Below are 18770 nucleotides of genomic sequence, written 5' to 3' on the forward strand. Positions count from 1 at the left end.
TATTTTACTTAATCTCCTTGAGCCTCATTTGCATCTGTAAAATTAGGTTAACAATAACCTCACGAGATATATGCAAAACGATGTCCATTAAATGCTGAGTACAGGGCCTAACACACAATACACATTGAATAATCAGAGGTTTCTAAGATCGTGATTCATTGGATAAATAAGGGAAGTCTTATTGGGCAGACTGATGGCTTTATTATCAAATGGGGTTAACAAATAATTTATTAAAAGTTAGGAAGTGAGAAAGTTAGGATAAAATGTTTTATATGAAGAGGATGTTTTCGAAAGTGAAAATGTAAAATGCTAGAACAATTCCAGATGATCTGAAAATCTGAAATCTAACTTTTAAAGATTGTGCTCAGGAGGGATGTGAAGAGTCTTCTGGATAGAGAATTAGAAGGCTCATCAAAATGAATGTGAAATTCCATGAGAATAATGGTAGGGCAATTTGTGGAGAGGAAGACTGGTAACCTGGTGCTGAAGCCATTCAGGTAGATACAGAAATGTCCAGTTAGCCAGAGGTGAGAATAATGAAACTAAGGAGAGGATTACCGGATCCCAGAATCATGTTTTTCCAAAGGCTAAGGGACTTCCTACAATAGAGTAGCCGGCAGTGCGTGCTAACATGTTGTGTTCCATGACTCCACCCCATATCAAATGAATCCGAATCTCTGAGGATGACTTCCAGAAACCTGAGTTTTTAACAAGCTACCCAGGTAACTGTTTTGCATGCAAAAAAATTATACTTATGCTAAAGTTTGAAAACTGTACATCTAGAAAGATAATCCAAGTTGCTCTGAGAACTCTGCCTGAGGGTGATATCAATAAAGGAATGAGGAACATGTGAACAGAAAACTGGCAACTAGTATGAACTACATGGAGTCAAGGGAGCAAACAAACAAAAGCTGCTATGTCTGATTCCGTCCAGGCAGATAGCATCATCATGGAAGAAAGCCAATGGTGCCTAGGGCAGATTTCGGAGGATTTTCTTTTCTCTAGAATAAAATGATGGATGACAAGGAAAGAAAAGAATGGAGTGCTGAGAATATAAATTATCTTACTCATTGACTCACACACCAAAATGTTAAGGGTATTTGGGAAGATTAAATACAAGATTGTATGAAATCACATTTAAATGAGTATCTAGGTGTCAGGTAAGTATTTAAACCTTTTTTTTTTTCATCTTTATTCAAGCTTTGCATACTGTAAGGGGTACTTCTGTAATGAACAACTATGTTATTCTGCCTAATATCAGGCTTACTGTAAACACGAGATAGCAGTAAAACTGTATAAAATGCCTCAAACCATAATTAACACTGGAGTTAACAGGTAGAGGATTACTGATGTAAACACAGGTTTGTCTGTTTTTGTTTTGTTTTTGTTTTTGTTTTCTGTGAGTTTTTGTTTTGTTTTCATTCGATGAGAAGTTTCTTTATGGTATTTATGGTAGATACTAAGTCCATTCATTAAGAGATTTTCCACACCATAGTGCATCAAGACTTCTTTTAGCTTAAATATACTACAGTCTCCTGATAAAGCTTTCATCTACAACATAATGCATAGCTATACAGTATTAAACTTTAAAAAGACAAAAGGAACTAAACCATTATCTTGCTTATGCCAATTTATAGCACCTTAGGAATAAGAGCTTCATATGAGACAGAAGAGGAATGGAAATGGAATGTTCCTTCATCTTCCACAATAAATTTGCATTCACTCATACATTTGGATGTTTGTTGAGATAATGGATGGGCAACAGGAAATGATGAGGAAAAAGAGAAGGCAGAAGAAGGAAAGACAGAAGGGGTGCTTCGGAGTACCATTGTTTGATTATTCCCTCCTCTGTGCTATCTCTGATTTTTATGTTTATAATAGCACTCAATTCATGGTGTTATTTTTGTCCATTTACAGGTCTGTCTGACCACTATTACATGTGTTCACTAAAGGCAACTTCTTTGTCTTATTTTACTTTATTTATTTCTTTTACTGTAATACCTATTTGTATAGTGCTTGAAAGGAAAACAAACTAACAACTTAGTACCCACCATGTGTTAGGTATTTTAATATGTGTTAGCTCATATAATCCTAAATGTATATAAGTAAAGTGCTTTAGCACAGTGGCTGGCACATGGTAAACTCTCAAAAATGTTAGTTAAAAACTAATCATCAACCCTCTCAGGTAGGTATTACAATTGCCATTTTATTCCTGAAGAAAATGAGGTTAGTCAAATTAAACTGGCTTAAAGTAGATTACACAATTTGTAGGATTGTTCTGGGATTGTACCCAGCTTACCTAATACAAAATGTATGACTTTCATGATCTTGGTTCTCAACCCAACCTGGGAGGGGAAAGAGGTATGGATCAGAATTATCTTTGAAAGTTTTTCAGTTTTCCCGTGACACTCCACGATTGCTGTGTATTAGAACTGTCCCTAGATGTGGGAGTAGAAGGATATATTTATGCCCCCCACTCCCCATGCTGGTGATACATGTACCCTTCCATGATCTTTGAAAAACACTTACATACTGGCTCTCCACACGCAACTTTTGAAGGGTTTCCAATTAAACTCTTTTGTTTCAACATGATTTTAAGTCATTAGACATTTTAGAACTATGTTTTGCTAATTTCATTATCACGACTACTTTTTAATCTGCTTAAATCTGTAATATGAAATTTGAACTTCTATTCCAGAGAAGTTATAATTCTCCAATGCCATGACTTGTCAATATAGTCAAAAGAACCCTATTTTTTTCTCATTTTGAATCTATCTTTGCATTAGGTAGAGATACCTTGGCCTATAATGATAATATCTCACTTTGAAATTGATTAGGTTTAATAATGAACAAAAATAGTCAAAAGAATGCTTTGTTCCATGGAAGAGCAGTTGCAATATTTAGAGGAAATGAGAGAGAGAGAGAGAGAGAGAGAGAGAGAGCGAGAGAGAGAGAGAGAGAAAGGGAGGAGGTTTTCTGAGATGCACCTTCCTTCTTATTTTCTCCCCGAAAAGTTCCTCTATGCCGAGCTGCAGTCCACGATACTTATCCTCCAAATGAAATAGCTTCCAAAAACCTACTTTACCAGAACTTTAAGAATTTTAGCTATTATAAAATGACTAGCTCCAGAAACATTTTTGGCTGACCTTATCTACTAAAAAGAGTGAAATTCTCTATAAAGGTGCTAACTAAAACATTGAGGGTGTAAATGTCATCTTTTAAAATTAAAATAGAGTAAAAGTATTATTTGGCATGTTTGGTTAGTATGTTGTGCTAATTCTCAAATAAGCAAAAACCAAACAGCAACAACAACAAAAAGACCTCAAACCAAAAAGCAGATAATTCACATTGTTCAAAGACTGTCTACATCTCTACTCCTTTTTTCTCTTTTTGGTCTAGGTAAAACTAGTTCTGAATAAAAATTTGCAGGAATGTCTTGTAAAACACTTATGAAGGAGCTTGATCTCAATCTCTCTCTGTCTTAGTCTCTGTCTCTTTCTCCCCCCCCCCCGTCTCTCTCTCTCTCTAGCTTGCTACCTCACTCCTACTTCTCCTACTTTTATCACTCCTATTTCTCCTACTTTTATCCTCCCTCTATTCTTTTTTTCCTATCCCATACTGCCTCCATTTTTCCTTTCTCCTTCCCTATTCTCCTTCTCAAATGCAAAGCAAAACAATTAAAAAAAGGTTAAAATAATCGATATCAATGCTGTAGTAGAAATAATTATTATAGCAGCTAATATTTATAAAAGTCTTACAAGGTCTAACCCATTTAAACTCACAATAACAATGTGGGAACAGAGTCCCAGAGAGTAGTTCCAGGCTCTTGGCCTCACATGGAAAGGTGCTGGCTCAGTTATTAGATGGCCATCTGCTGTGGCTGGGTGGCCATCAACTGTTACCGGTTAGCCATTAGACACTAATATAACTGTCGTGGCTACGCTAGGGGTTTGGTTGGTGGTCAGAGAAGCGGACAGTGGATTGCGGGTAGCAAGTGTGATTAGCAAGCCGGTTAAGGATTGCGGATTGTGTTGATTCTACTTTTGTGTCTCGACCAGCTGCCTTCGAAAATATAGCGGTATGACTCCCCTAGCTATGGCTCTGTTGTTCCTTTTTGGCCTCACCATATCCTGTGTTCTTGTGTGATGAGCGGGAGCTGAGTCCCTGCTTAACAAACAATATCTATGAGATAAGACTTATTGTCCCAATTTTATCATCCTTAGCTATTCTTGCTCTATCTGCCACTGTATCTCAATAATTGCTTATTGTATGAATGAATGAATTAATTAACAAACTTCCTGTTGTTAGGTTGCAGATTTGATCTGGGAAACATTAGACAAATACATTTCTGTATATTTCTTAGTGATATGTCTTGGGAACAGATCTTACTGATGCTTTTTCTCTTTCTGTTGTTTGGGGGGAGAAATCAGGGACAGCCACAAAGAACTAAAAAAGAAGTTACAATCAGCCATTTGAAACCTAAATTACCAATTTGGGAATTAGATGATCCATAACAAATCCTTACCTTCTTTCTACTGCCTTGGCCTTTCCCTAAGTTTTAGCCAATGAATTAATTAAATATATATATATATATATATATATATATATATATATATATATATATGTATTTTGGACAATGATGTATTATTTTTTTGGCCAACTGTTCAAATGTTACATTTAATAAGTTTCCACTTGTGGTCATGTCAGATATTGTCTTGAAAGGATGAGGTCATAAGAAAGAAGTTTAATTGGATCACAAAACTGCATACTTTCCTGGATAAAAGGTAAAGGCTAAGAAAAGAGTCCATTATGCTACAAGATAGAAGGTAACCTTTGGGTACAGAAGTACCATTTTTAATGATTAAGGACAGAAGTTACTGTTAGAAATGTATTCATAACAGTGACTTCATTTTAATTAGGAGCTTCATTCATGCCCCAGCAAGCACAATGAACTCATTAGGATATGTTAAGTTACAGTATGGCATGGTGATGAAAAATGTAAGGGGAAATTAAAAAATAAATTGAGCGTAGTGTATTAGAATACATAAGTGACGCTCAGTTGGCAGTGAATTTGACATATACAGCTCCTTTAGAAGAGGCAAAAGAAGAGAAAATGAAATACATCTCCTAGTAATGATTGCTTTAAAATCTTGACTACTTTAATTGCATGTATCAAAACAGAAACATTTGACTAGAAGTTAATGGAAAGTGAGAGTCAGGATTCAAATATATCCCCAAAGTAACTCTAATTTTAAAAATTACATTCCTGTTACTTAAAGTTAAGATAAACATTGTACTATTAAAACTGCACTTGACTGCCAGTTATTGTGGGAGTCTATTCTCTGTTTAGTAGCATTAATAGAAGTTGCATGAATTCAAGGAGGATAGATTTCAGGAGAACAAAAGAAACAGGCAGCAACTCAGTTTTGAGCAAGGAGCTCTTTAGGATTGTATACTGAGTCACTTAATAATGGCCAAGTCCAGTTTAAGATTCAGTGAGCGAAGGAATGATTGCTGAATAAAAAGTCACAGATATAATTCATGCTTTCAAGTTTATCTAAACAGACATCCATTTGGGGTGTGTGTGTGTGTGTGTGTGTGTGTGTGTGTGTGTGTGTTTTAAATAAAGCAGTGGACTTGAGCATCTTATATTTTCTGTTTATTCAGTGTTTACTTTCTTTGCAAAGCTGATAGGGACAGTGAGATAACGATGGATGCTAAGGTCAGTTGCAGGATTTTACTCTCTAGCTTGTATATTCCCAAGACAGATGCATTTAAAGGATCCAGGAATTAGTGAGTAGTTTGTATCAAGTAGAATATCAAGTAGACTGTAGAAAACACTCTGAAGTGAGTATGAAGAACAGAAGTGGCGCATACAGTTGATGGTCGTTAAGTGTTGTGCCAGACTGGTTGAATGCATTATCAAGTTAGAGAACGGATTAAGAAAACCATTGAATCTACCTTCTCAATAAAATGATTTTCAGCACAACCTTTTATTTTCTTCCATTTGGATTTGTTCTTTTAACATCTCCAGTGTTGAATATAGTTTCCCTATGGTAATGGTGCTACAGGACTTGAATGATAAAACTGTGATGCTAGTAGTTGCTCTGATAAGTACCAGGTGTCGCAACAGTGAACTTGACCATTTTTACAAACATCTGAAGACAAAGTCAGACATTTTCTATAGCAGCCTGACTCAGAGTCTCTGTGACCATAAAATACCTATGTTTATAGAATGATTGTCAAAATCAGGAAGTTTTATATGTCAAATGTGAGAGGTCGAAAAAGGTCTAATTTGTTTTGAAAATTGTGCTAAAATTCTCCCAAGTGTTAGACTGGAAAAAGAAAGTAGGACGTACACAGTGAACTTGATAATAATAGTAATAGCAATAAAATAACTATTTATTGATCACGTCATGGGCCAGGTACTATAGGAAGCACTCAGTCTCATTTATTCCTCACAACACAATGTCATATGTATTACTTTAATAATTTTATAACTGAAGAAATAGAGGCTTAAAGAGGTTAAATAACTTTCCCAAATTGGAGGGGGGGAAAAAATAAAAACTACTTGTAAGGGAGAAATGGGATAGGATTTTAATTCTGATGTAAATATAAGAACCCAGCTTTTAACTGCTGAAATGATTTTTTCCACTTTTTAAACATTTAAACATGGCAAGTATTGCTGTATATTATATTAGAGGTACACATTGAAAAACTAATTTTCTCAAGGATTTATTGTTACAGAGGCGCTCCCAAGCTTTTTCGTTTTCTCATATTAAGTTCATTATAGTTAGCACAAAAGAAAGTACTTTCTTCCCTGTTTTTCCCTTAGGCTGAAGTTTATATAATTTTTTTACATTTTGAAGTCTTCCCTCTCTTCACCCACCCCAATACTTAGTTTTCTGTCTTGTGAGCTATAGTGTGTTTCATTTGCTGAATAATGGAAAAACCAAGGAAGAAAAGCCAAAGATAGCAGCAGCTCAGAGCTTCTGAATCATTGCCAGTCAACGTCCCTAATTGCTCATCACAACTTTTCCTTTTTATTTAAGGATACTGATGTCCTATAAACTTTGAGAGAAAAAAAATCCAATCCACCCAGCTTTGAAAGCACAGTTCAGCTTTTCAGAACACCTGCACTATTTGAAGTCACAACCACAGAGAGACTTCTCTGAATGGGTATCCAAGTGTGGGCTGCTGAGTGCGCATTGTTTAGTGCTACCTGTTTAGGTTAATTTCTCCAAGCCATCCATCATACAATTAGCTTTGAGAGTTTAGAGAAAAGGCACACATTTCCAAGAATCATATTATTCTGTGAAGATACTGCACATATCATAAAATAGCTATACCATTTACAATTAGACTTTTTGTTTTGTTTTTTTTGTTTGTTTGTTTTTTTTTTTGGCATCACTCATTGAGCTGGGGGAAAGTGCAGACAGAAGTGAATTCAATTGTTAACTATTTTTCATGAAATCGTGGGCTCTTTGCTATATTACCCACATTTCTGAAAATGACTCATTGGAGTTAATATTTCTTCTACAAATGGCATTCCAAAGCACGTTGAGGCATATTTCTCAATATGAGGAAGCATGTGTGTGGGCTGTGCTGCTGGGAAGTCGAACACAGAAAGCAAGACAGTTAGGAGGGTGGGGAAGGTCTATGAAAAAAAACACTGGGCTTGCCATTGCTAATTAAAGCATTTCACTGAGGTCTTTCACTGTCCCTAGATTTAGAAAGTCTCTCTTTTTAGCAGCACCCTAGAGAATAGCACCTTTTCTTTTCCTATTTTAAAATTCCAATAGCTTTTGAAGTTCTTAACTGCGTGCCTTGATGATAATATTCTGAATTTATAGTACCTTTCAAGTGTAAGTACTTTACAAATGATATGGAAGGCTTATTCACCAAAGATTACACTATCTCACTAAAGCTGCTAGAGATTTAAATAGGCAGGAGGCAGCTTGAAGTTGACCTGGGAGGCCAAGGATATGATCTCATTTCTACTGAAAAATATCCTGGGAGTACCAATGACCTCCAGAGGTCAATAACTTTAGCTTTACATTCCTTTCAAAGACTACCTATGGCTCTCCAGGGCCCTTCTGGGGCAATGGTCTTTGTTCAGACCAAGGCAAGGGTTTCGTTAATTGAATCACTAACACTCCTCCTACTCTCACCTGAGACCGAATCATACTGTGCACTATCAGAATTTAGACCTCTTTATCTGTGGAATCTTACCCAGTCAGAGTACAACGCAACTTTGCTTCAGGCGGAATTTGTAATACATTGGGATAGTATTCTTTTCGCCAGTCTCTTATCAAATGCTACCAATTTTTTTTTCTTTTCAGAATTGAATTTCTTCAATTTTTCCCTAAGTATGGTGTGAAATTTTGAGTGTGAAAGCAATGAGTTTTCTTTCAAATGTTTTCTATATATACTCATACATAAATTTTAATTCATCAAGGTATGCTGAAAATTTCAAGTTATACATGGAACATAGAACTGTACATGAGTCTTTAAATGATCTCTCAAATTTTCAATATTTCTTAAAATTGTTTTTCATATATATATTCAAAATTCATTTTCTAGGTATAAAAGAATCTTAGAAAAGATACATTTCTGAATTTATACTATCATGATTCCCTTTTATAATTTTTCAAATAAAAAATAAACTAAGAGATGAAATTTGTAATTCTCTGTAAAATATTTCTTTCAGCTCTGATGATGCCTTCAATAAAGTCAATTTAAATTACCGCACAGAAAATGGCCTGTCTCTGCTTCATTTATGTTGCATTTGTGGAGGTGAGTACTTGAAACTCAATACTTTATATACTAGTTATATGTATACTATATGGTCAGAGATCTGAGCTGCTCAGTAGTCTACAAGAGACTTCTGTTCATACTCAATTTTCTTTTTTGTTTTCCCTCTGCAACATTCATAACCTTCAGTTGAAGCAGTAACTACTAGGCAGATATTTCAATTGATTTAGCTCTGAATTTAAGTTGCATCGTGCTCCTGTTCTGATCAAGTCACTTAGTTTGCTTGGAAATCCAAAAAGCATTGTTCAGTAGTGGACATGCTGATGAGGGATTAGGTTAAATTAGGAAGTACTTAAAGCATTCCCTAAACTATCATCAAGCAATTGTTTCACAATCTGCAGTAAGATAAGTGGAAAGTAATAAGTGCCAATTATAAAATCTCAAAGCAAAGATTGATCAAATGGAAGATTAAGGGTTTAATTTGGCTCCATACTTTGTACTGTTTTGTTCATTAATGTTTCCCAAACACCTAGGATGGTGACTGGCCTTTCGTAGATACTTAATACATTTATTTAATTAATGAATTAATAGTTAATATTTATTTTGTCAATTCAAGCCAATATTCATTGAATGCAACTTTTTAAATAGAACACTAATGTGTATGTGTGGACTCTCACCATGTCCCTTAACTATTCCTGCCAAATAAATTAATCAGACTTTATTTAAAAGATCTTCCTCCCAAATTTAAACATGCCTTCCCAGCCTTAGTCATGTCCTCCAGTTTTCTCTGATCTAAATAGATCTACTGCTAATGATATTCTCCTGTACAACTAGGGTTTGTTTGTTTTTTTTAAGATTTTTCCCTAATAGTTTATTAAGATGAATTTTTTCATGCTTTTGTTTTAGAACCATCTGATGATAAGAGCACTAAATAAAAAATGTAATACAAATGCATTAAAATACACACCTTTGATACAAAGTTTTCTAAGTATAATAGAACTATTCATTACTAAGTAAGGCTGTCAATAGACAACTTTACAAGTGGCCTGCAGAGCAGCAGTCTGACATTTGCATACATCAGTGTAACGTTTATCATCAAGTCAAAGAGATTTTAAAGTCACTTAGTCTACCCCCTCAACAATTTAACCTTTTTTAAAAAACTTTTCTCTTTAAGGCAACAAGTCTCATATTAGAACCCTTATGTTAAAAGGGCTCCGCCCATCTCGACTGACAAGAAATGGATTTACAGCCTTACACTTGGCAGTTTACAAGGTGCAGTATTTTTTCCCCATAAATTTGCTTTCTATGTTTAACTCCTTTAATGCTCACAAAACCCTGTGAGTGGATACTATTATTATCTCCAAGGTTAAATGGTCCGCCAGTGGTTAGCCAGGATTTAAGACCTGGCAGTCTGGTTCTCTCACCAGAGTTCCTTACCAGGAGACCAAGCTGTCTCTGTGCAAGAGAGGATGAGGTTGCATTTGAGGAATTCATGAAGAAAGCACATGAAAGCTGCATTCTTTTTCTGAATATTTTCCTTAATAAAAAAATATCTCTAGCGTTCCCTTTAGTTTCCTTCCTTCTATGTCTCTACTTTGGCTTCCATGGTTTGTCTCCTTATATCAGTCCCATGTTCCAACCTAGTCTCAGTACCTGTTCAGGAAGTAAATAGAAAAGTGGACTGGAAAAAGTGGGGTACTCAATGTGGAGATAGATCTTTGAGATTGTCATGAATTTATATGATATATAAGTTAAACATGTGTAAATTGTTAATTCTCTTATCATAAGTTTCTACTTGCTCTGTATGTATACTGAGCTAAATATCACACCAGGTCTTACACACATGATTTCTTTTACCATTAAAATAACCTAGTGAGATGCATATTAGAGTTTATTTTACAGAAAAGAAAACTAAAGTTTACAGTTAGGTATAGAGTTAATGTTAGAACAATGATTAGAATCAAGTTCCGTTGGCTCATACTCCCAGACTCTCCTTGTTATATTGCATATTTTGGGTTTTCTCAGTTTCATATGAATTTGTGACAGGATTTGATTTCAGTTTTGTATATGCAGGTCGGGAACAGCTGTTTGCTTATGTCAGGATCACTTTGCACTACATCCCTTTCCTAACTTTTAGAGAGTTTATCACCATGGGGGAAAAGAGCCGTATTTTCTCATGATTCAGATGCACATGTCACTGTTGATTCGTAGTGCAAATGCTGTAATGCTCATCCTTTTTCATGCCTAGTCAATGCTTAGTCAAATTTTCTGATTCCTCCTGGGAGGACTTTACTACCTACTAATCATTCTGCAAAACTTGAATGTTGGCTGAGTGCAGGGTGTAGGAAACAGTGTCTGATGCTGGTTTTTCTGCTGAGTGGCAGGAGGTGAAAGTAGAACAGCCCCAAGGAATAGGAAAGAAGCGGGTGATGGATAGTCAAGGCAGCATGCAAAACCATGAATTCTGAATCAGACTGTCTGGGAAATTCTTTTCTATATTGGTTTATTTTCCTAAGCTTTAGCATGGCACAACCACCCAAATGGGTTCTGAATGAGTTACAATCTTTAAAAGTATATTTCTTCCACCTCTGTTTATCAACACTAAATTTCCATTTTTAGAGTTCCTTTTGCTCTCTATTTCTTCTGTTTTTTTAAAAATATTTTACAGAAAAATATGTGGACTATAACTTTTTTGTAGCAAGTTTAAACAAATTTAGAATCTTAGGCTAGAAGGTAGGCAATAATTCTTAAAAGGCCATGCTAGGATACATGATTACTCTGCTTATTTCCTTAACAAAAGTACGAACAAATTTAATTTACCATTCCACTTTAAACACAGAAACGATATAAAGTAGCCATTCAACTACCATTGTATTAAATCTAGTTTTAATTATCCCTTCCATGAACTACTGCAATAAGTATATAATTCATTTTGGGCTCCAGTTCCCTTCCCTCATATATTTTAATAAAATTTTATTTTAATGTTATTTCAAACAAAAAAAATTACCAGAATAATACAAGAAGTTCCTATAAACACTTTATCCAGATTTACTAATTGTTTTCACTTTGTCTCATCTCCATTATCATTTTATTTGTTTTTCCTGAAACCTTTGTAGATAAATTAAAGACAACATTGCCCTATTGTTACTCAAATCTCCGATCTTTATTTCCTAAGGAAAAAGAAATTCACCAACATAATCCCAATACAATTATCAAAATCAAAAAATTTAACACTGATACAATACTATTAGCTAATCTATAGTCCAAATTCAAATTTGGCCAATTGTCACAATAGTGTCATACATAGCTTTTTATTTTTTTCTAATTTAGGATTCAATCCAGAGTCATACATTTCTAGTTTTCTTGTTTCTGTAATCTCTTTTAATCTGAAGGAGTTGACTTGCTTTTCCTTGCCTTTCTTAACCTTCATATTTTTGATACATACCAGTTAATTTTGTATATTTCTTTAAATTTTCATAAAAATTACAATTGTACTTTATTTTGTTGTTAACACTCACAAAATGAATAACGTAATTTTCACATATTTTCATTGGCCACATCAGCAGCTCTTTCAATTACACACCCTGGCATGCTGGGCCTGCTTCAGGGCTGGGTCTTTTCTGTCAACGGAGGCATCATTAGACGGAATGGAGGAGATGTTTAGTTCTTTCTTTCTTTTTTTCACTTTGTGTGTGTGTGTGTGTGTGTGTGTGTGTGTGTTTGACAGGAATTTGATTTATTGAAGTATAATTTATGCACAATAAAATTCACAATTTTAAGTATACAATTTGATGACTTTTGAAAATGTATATAGTCATATACCATCATCATAATCATGATATAGGAATTTTCTATCATACACAAAGGTTCTTTCATACCCTTTGACAATCGGTTCCCTCCTCCATCTTACCTGGCCTCAGAAAAAAAACACATGTGTTTTCTATCACTATAGTTTTCTGCTTTCTAGAATTTTGTATAAATGCAATCCATTCAGTATGTGTGTTTTTTTTCTTTAATACATGTGGTTTCTCTCACTTATCGTAATGCTATTGTTGCATGTTTGGTAATTTATTTCTTTTATTGTGGATTTATATTCCCTTATGTGGATATACCACAATTTGCTTAAGCATTCGTCTGTTGATGGATGTACAGGTTGTTTCCAGATTTTGACTATTATAAATAAATCTGCTATTAGTATTAATTTATACATCTTCATTTGAACAAATGTTTTTATTTCTCTTGGGCAGTATCTAGGAGTGGAACTGCAGGGTCACATCATAAGTGCATGTTTAATTTTATAAGAACATGGCAAACTCTTTACCAACCAAGCTATATCATTTTCCATTCCCATTAGCAATATATGAGAATTCTAGTTGTTCCACATCCTTGACAACACTAGGTATGGTCAATGTTTTTTATTTTTACATTTTATTGGATGTATATGAGTATCTCATTATGATTAATTTACATTTCCCTAATGACTAATGAAATTGAATAGATTTTCATGTGCTTATTAGTCACCAACTTTTTTTGGTGTGGTGTCGGTTCAAATCTTTTTCCTATTTTTTAACTTTGGTTTATTGTTTTTCTCAATTATAAGAGATCTTTAGATATTCTGGATACAGGTCCTTTTTTGGATATACATTTTGCAAAAATTTCCCCCAGCCTATGGTTTGCCTTTTCATTTTTCTAACAGTGTCATTTAAAGAGCAAAATTTTATGCATTATAAACTGAGTCTATGTATTTATGCCTTTTTAAAAATGCAGTTATATGCAAATAACTCTTGTAATTACAATATGTGTTCACAACATGTCATAGGCATTTTCTGTTAATATTGGCCTACTTCACTTTACAAGTAAGAGCCTTCCAATAATATAGTTCCATTTTATTTCCATTCTTTATACTATTGTTGCCAGGTACTTTACATCTATACATGTTAAAACTTCAATATATTGTTAGAATGTTTGTGTTATACATTTTTAGACAAATAAGTTTGGTTTTCAACAGATTGGTTATAATAATCCTATATATGATTTTGTCTGTACAATTGTTTTTGGAGTTCCTTGAGCTTCCTAAATCTAAGTATACATTTGCATCAAATTTAGAAATTTTGACCATTTCTTCTTCAAATGTGTATGTTAGATTGCTTGATAATCTTCCACAAGTTACTAAAGTTTCTGTTCTTTTTCTTTTATATTCTTTCTCTCTGTTCTCAAAATTTGGTTATTTCTATTTATTTAAATTCAGATTCAAAGATCGTTTCTCTGCAATCTCTGATCTGATGCTAATCGACTAAGAACTATTCATTTCAGATATCATTTTCAGTTCTAGGATTTGCACTTACTGTTAAAATATAATTTTAATGTCTTTCTTTGATTCTTCATCCTCATGTGTTCTTTTAATTTTTCTTTACATTTTTGAATTTAACATTAATTACTTATCTGCTTTTTTGTAACATCTGGATTAGCTCAGTGTTTGTTTCTGTTGAATGCTTTTTTGTCTTGACTACACATTACATTTTCTGGTTTCTTCACATATCTATTATTTTTGTGTTGCAGGTCAGACATGTATTATTTGATACAGGAAATCTTTATTATGTCACCTTCCTTGAATGGCTTTTGAGTTTGTTTGTTTGTTTGTTTTATTTTGGGCAGGCAGTTACATTTTTGATAGATTCATTTTATCTAGTCGGTCTTAATTTGATTTTTTTGGTAGGGTGAGTCTATTTGAATTTTTAACTTAGCTAATGTCATACCTCTTAATCTAGGATGTGGTCCTCCCTCCTGAACATGGTTCTCACTCCTAAGGCATGGCTTTTTGGTATTTCACCTGAATGTCCAAACTAGTCAGTAAAGTATTTCCATTCTGGCTGACTAGAACTCTAAAAGGTCCTAGCACTGCCTGACCTCTGATATAGTTACTAATCACCTTTCAACTATAAATTAGGTGATCTCATTTACATCCTACAGAGTCTTTTTCTGTGACTATGCAGGCCAACTCAAGAACCTAAAGTGAATTTCATGCAGACTGCATAATTCCTCTCTATGCAGCTTCTTCTGCTGCTCAATTACCCTGTTCCACACATTGCAGGCATTTTATAATACCAGAAATCTTATCTCCATTCTCAGCTCAATGAGTTGCCCTTTCACCTTCTATTCTGTGACACAAAAGTTCTCAGGCAGAAAATGAGGACAATCATAGAATATTGTGGAGGCTTGCTTTGTTTCTTTCCCTACTCCCAAAGATCACAGTTCTTTATTCATGTTCTTCTGTGCCTGAGAACAATTGTATCATGTATTTTGCTCCATTTTAGAGAGTTGACTTTTCAACTGGAAAAATCCATACAAGTTATCATGGCTCCATATATTTTTAGATTGCTTCCAAAATGATCTGCATAATACACAAATCTATGATGTCAATGTTTTGTTTAAAATTTTCTATTGTCGCCTATCACTTGTATAATAAAATTCAAATTCCCGCAAAGGAGATTCAAGATCCCTTAATTCACAATGTTGCTGGAATCACTTTCTAGACTCTTTTCCTGCTGTCTCTCCCCCTTCAGCCCTAATAGTTTTCAAATTGAATGTACATGAGAATCATGATAACTACATGATTACAATGTATCTCCCTCTTCATCTCATCCCAGCCTAGATGGTACATCTAGGATAGACTGGGTTTCTAAATTTTTAACAAACAGCCTAGGCAATTTTGAGATAAACAGTCTAACGCTACATACGTGTTCCATGATCCTGTTCAAGTCTTGCAATGCAGAGTGTAGTCAGAAGATCAGCAGTACCTGCCTCAAATACCAAATGTTTACAAACACAGGATCTTACTTCTTACCCCACCCCTACTCACCAGAATATGGTGTTTGTTTGTTTGTTTGTTTGTTTGTTTGTTTGTGAATCCCAGCTGACAGATTGACAGGTTTGCAGATGAAAGTTTGAAAAACACTGTCCCTGATTACTCCATTCTTTAGGTCAAGCACATTCATACTTCAGTGTTTTTATTCTTGTTATTTCTTCTACTTAAATATCTTTTTATTTCTTTTCCTTATAGGGAATTATTACTTATTTAAAGCCAAGATAAACTGAGCCTTTTTGAGCTTTCTTGAACTCCCAAGCAGATTTTATTTTACTCTCTTTTGGGTTTCAATTAAAAATACACATTATTTTTATTACAGCACTTTTAATTATTTATGTTTTTGGGTATTTCATGTGTTGGCCTGTGAGCTTTTAACACTGGGATTAAGTCTTTTTCTTTGATTCCTCAATGTATAGACTATGAGAGATCCTTGATAAATACCCTTGAGAAATTACTGTGTATCCAATCCTTAGTGCAAACAGTACTTGATGTTGATTGGTATACTATACCTTAATAAAGACTGTCAGCTTAGAAGTTAGGCTACTGGTTTTTGTATTTTAGTTCTGAGACTTACTAGCTCTGTGTTTTAAAGCAAATTATTCTCTCCTTTTATCTCTCACATGGAGCAAATAGAATTACCTATTTCAGTGGGTGGTTTACAATTTCAAAAGGGATAAACCATATGCAATACTTAATACCTAGCACATAGTAAGTACTCAGTAAAAGTTAGCTGTTACTGTTTAATTTTCATTTCAGCAAACATTTATTGGAAACCTAATGCGTCAGCCATTTTACACAGAAAAACAAAAAGTACAAGACCATATCTTCTGGATTATTACATTCTAAAGATATGACAATATGTAATTCTAACAACATCAAGTCAGTGAAGTCTATAACTAGATCAATGGACTCCAGACATTTTTTATCATGTATCTTATAAAATTAGCACACCAACATGCATATATTCATTTATAAATTATAGTCATGAACAAAAGTCATCTGTAAATATCTTAATGCAAAATATACTCTATGGCAGACAGTGGTAAAATTTTTGAATATAAATCCATATTTCAAATATCCATTTTGATAATATCAAAATATTTTGACAAATTTATTTTCTAATATCATTAGATTGTCATCAATTTTACCTGGAAACTTGGCTTACAAAAAGCTCACATTAGTTAAAAGAAAAATGCCCTCTCTGCCATTTTCCTTTTCTTCTATTATACTAGTTACATGTTTTTGACCTGTGGTTTCTTTACAGAAACGTTTTAAAGATAACCTGCCAGTCTGCCAGTTTTTTAAGGATCGATTCAGTTAAAATCAGATATCAAAATCTATAAATGTACCTAATTTGCCTCACATAAGGTATAATGCATCCTCATGTACTAAATATTAAAAAAAAAAAAAAAAAACAGAGTGAAGGGCAACTCTCAACTTCTCTCCATTTGGAACGCTAAGTATTTATTATATTTTTGGTGCTGTGTGTGACACATGACTAAATGATATAGGAACTGTGATCACCAATGCAAATTTTCATGTTAAATATTAGTAAAATGTTATTGTTATTATTCATATATATGTATATATGTGTATATATACATATATATATATATATATATATATATATATATATATATATATATATATAGTTAAATAGAATTTATAATATTTTCTTCTTGCACCCTAATGAATTTTTTTACAAGATTCCTGTCATATTTATATCCCACTTTGGGGCATACTCCATTAGTTGATATCTAAATTGTACCCCTAAAATGAAACATACGAATGTGATAAAAAAATGAGATTTGTATAGTTTCAAAAATCTTTAATAAGAGCTTTAATGAATAAAAGCTTATTAGATCATCTAATTTAAACTCATACATACCTCTTCTTTAATACACAGACAAACCACTTGATGAAATTTCTTTTGTGAATGAAAAGTAGTGTTTTGATTAGTCAAGTTATTTTTTTAGTATTTCATATGATAAAAGCAGATGTTGAATGGTCATTTATTCCATCCTACAGATTTCTAGCAAGATCGTATTCCCGTCATTCAGAAGTCATTTTATATACTTATTACAAATTGAAGGACGTGGAAGGGTGACACAGGATTTTATTTCAAACCTACGTCTGTCTGACCCACTAAATCTGGGTCCTTATGGCTACACAACCAAGCCTACCAGTAAACTCTGTGTTTTTATCCATGGTGATTCAGAGCCTGGAAACTGTTGTATTGTTTTTCCTGACTTTATTTCTTCCTTAGTACATTACTTGATTGCAAAGTTGAGGTTTTGGGTTTTTTCGTTTGGCTGGTTTTTTTTCACCTATCCTAAATCCAAGACCCAAAGCATGTGTTTCATAGTTTCTGAATCCTCTGCCTAGTTAGATCAAGACCTGTCTGTCTTAACACTACTGTCATTTTGTATTGGATAATTCCTTGTTATGGGAAGCTGTCCTGTGCATTGTAAGATATTTAACAGCATTCCTGGACTCTGTTCTCTAGAATTTCTTCCATCCCCAATGTTGACACCAAAAATGTCTGTAGACATTGCCCTTATGGGGCACAACCATTCCCAGCTGAGAACCTCTAATTTAGAGGACAAAGTAAATTGATATTTTTTAAGTCCAAGGTGACTTTTTGTTTGAACAAATAGTTTCCTGATTAAAGACTGACTTTTCCCCAGGTGGGAATTTGTCAAGATAATAATAAGAAATTCTTTAAAGCAAAAAACAAAATTCTTCAAAAACAAGGAATCTCAATTTTGCATACTTAATCTCGCTTTTCCAGTTAATTGCAACTTTTAAACACTGTTTAATACTTGATCTTCACTTCAAGGAACTAGAGAGCATTTATACCCACAAATTAGAGCAATAATTAAGATGGCTTTTTTATACTCACATTTCTTCTTAGTAACAAAATACTTCAGAATCTCTTTCTAAATTAATATGTCCTTACTAAAAAGTTAACAGGATGCTAACTGAAGATGTTAACTTATCCTTCAATTCTTATATTAGACACACTATTTCCTGAGGAACCTTTCCTGACCCCTATCAAGTCTGAATTAGGTACCCCTCCAATGTACTCTTTTGGCACCCTGTGTTTATCATACTGTAATGAGTCTAGATTTTATTACCTGGTTACTTCTGT

At 33.8% G+C, this 18770-nt stretch overlaps 1 protein-coding gene across 3 annotated transcripts in view; it reads left to right on the forward strand.

The window, feature by feature from the left end:
• TNNI3K (TNNI3 interacting kinase) overlaps positions 1-18770 on the forward strand; it is a 294785-nt gene that overhangs the window by 29818 nt on the left and 246197 nt on the right. For all 3 annotated transcript variants that reach the window (XM_088791202.1, XM_019743776.3, XM_074334949.2), the window contains 2 exons: positions 8711-8796; positions 9929-10026. In XM_088791202.1, coding sequence (XP_088647328.1) covers positions 8711-8796; positions 9929-10026 — 184 coding nt within the window. The remainder of the gene's footprint in view (positions 1-8710; positions 8797-9928; positions 10027-18770) is intronic.

Source organism: Rhinolophus sinicus, chromosome 14 (assembly GCF_057876585.1).
Source record: "Rhinolophus sinicus isolate RSI-liver-muscle chromosome 14, RSI-T2T, whole genome shotgun sequence".
Classification (NCBI taxonomy): domain Eukaryota; kingdom Metazoa; phylum Chordata; class Mammalia; order Chiroptera; family Rhinolophidae; genus Rhinolophus; species Rhinolophus sinicus.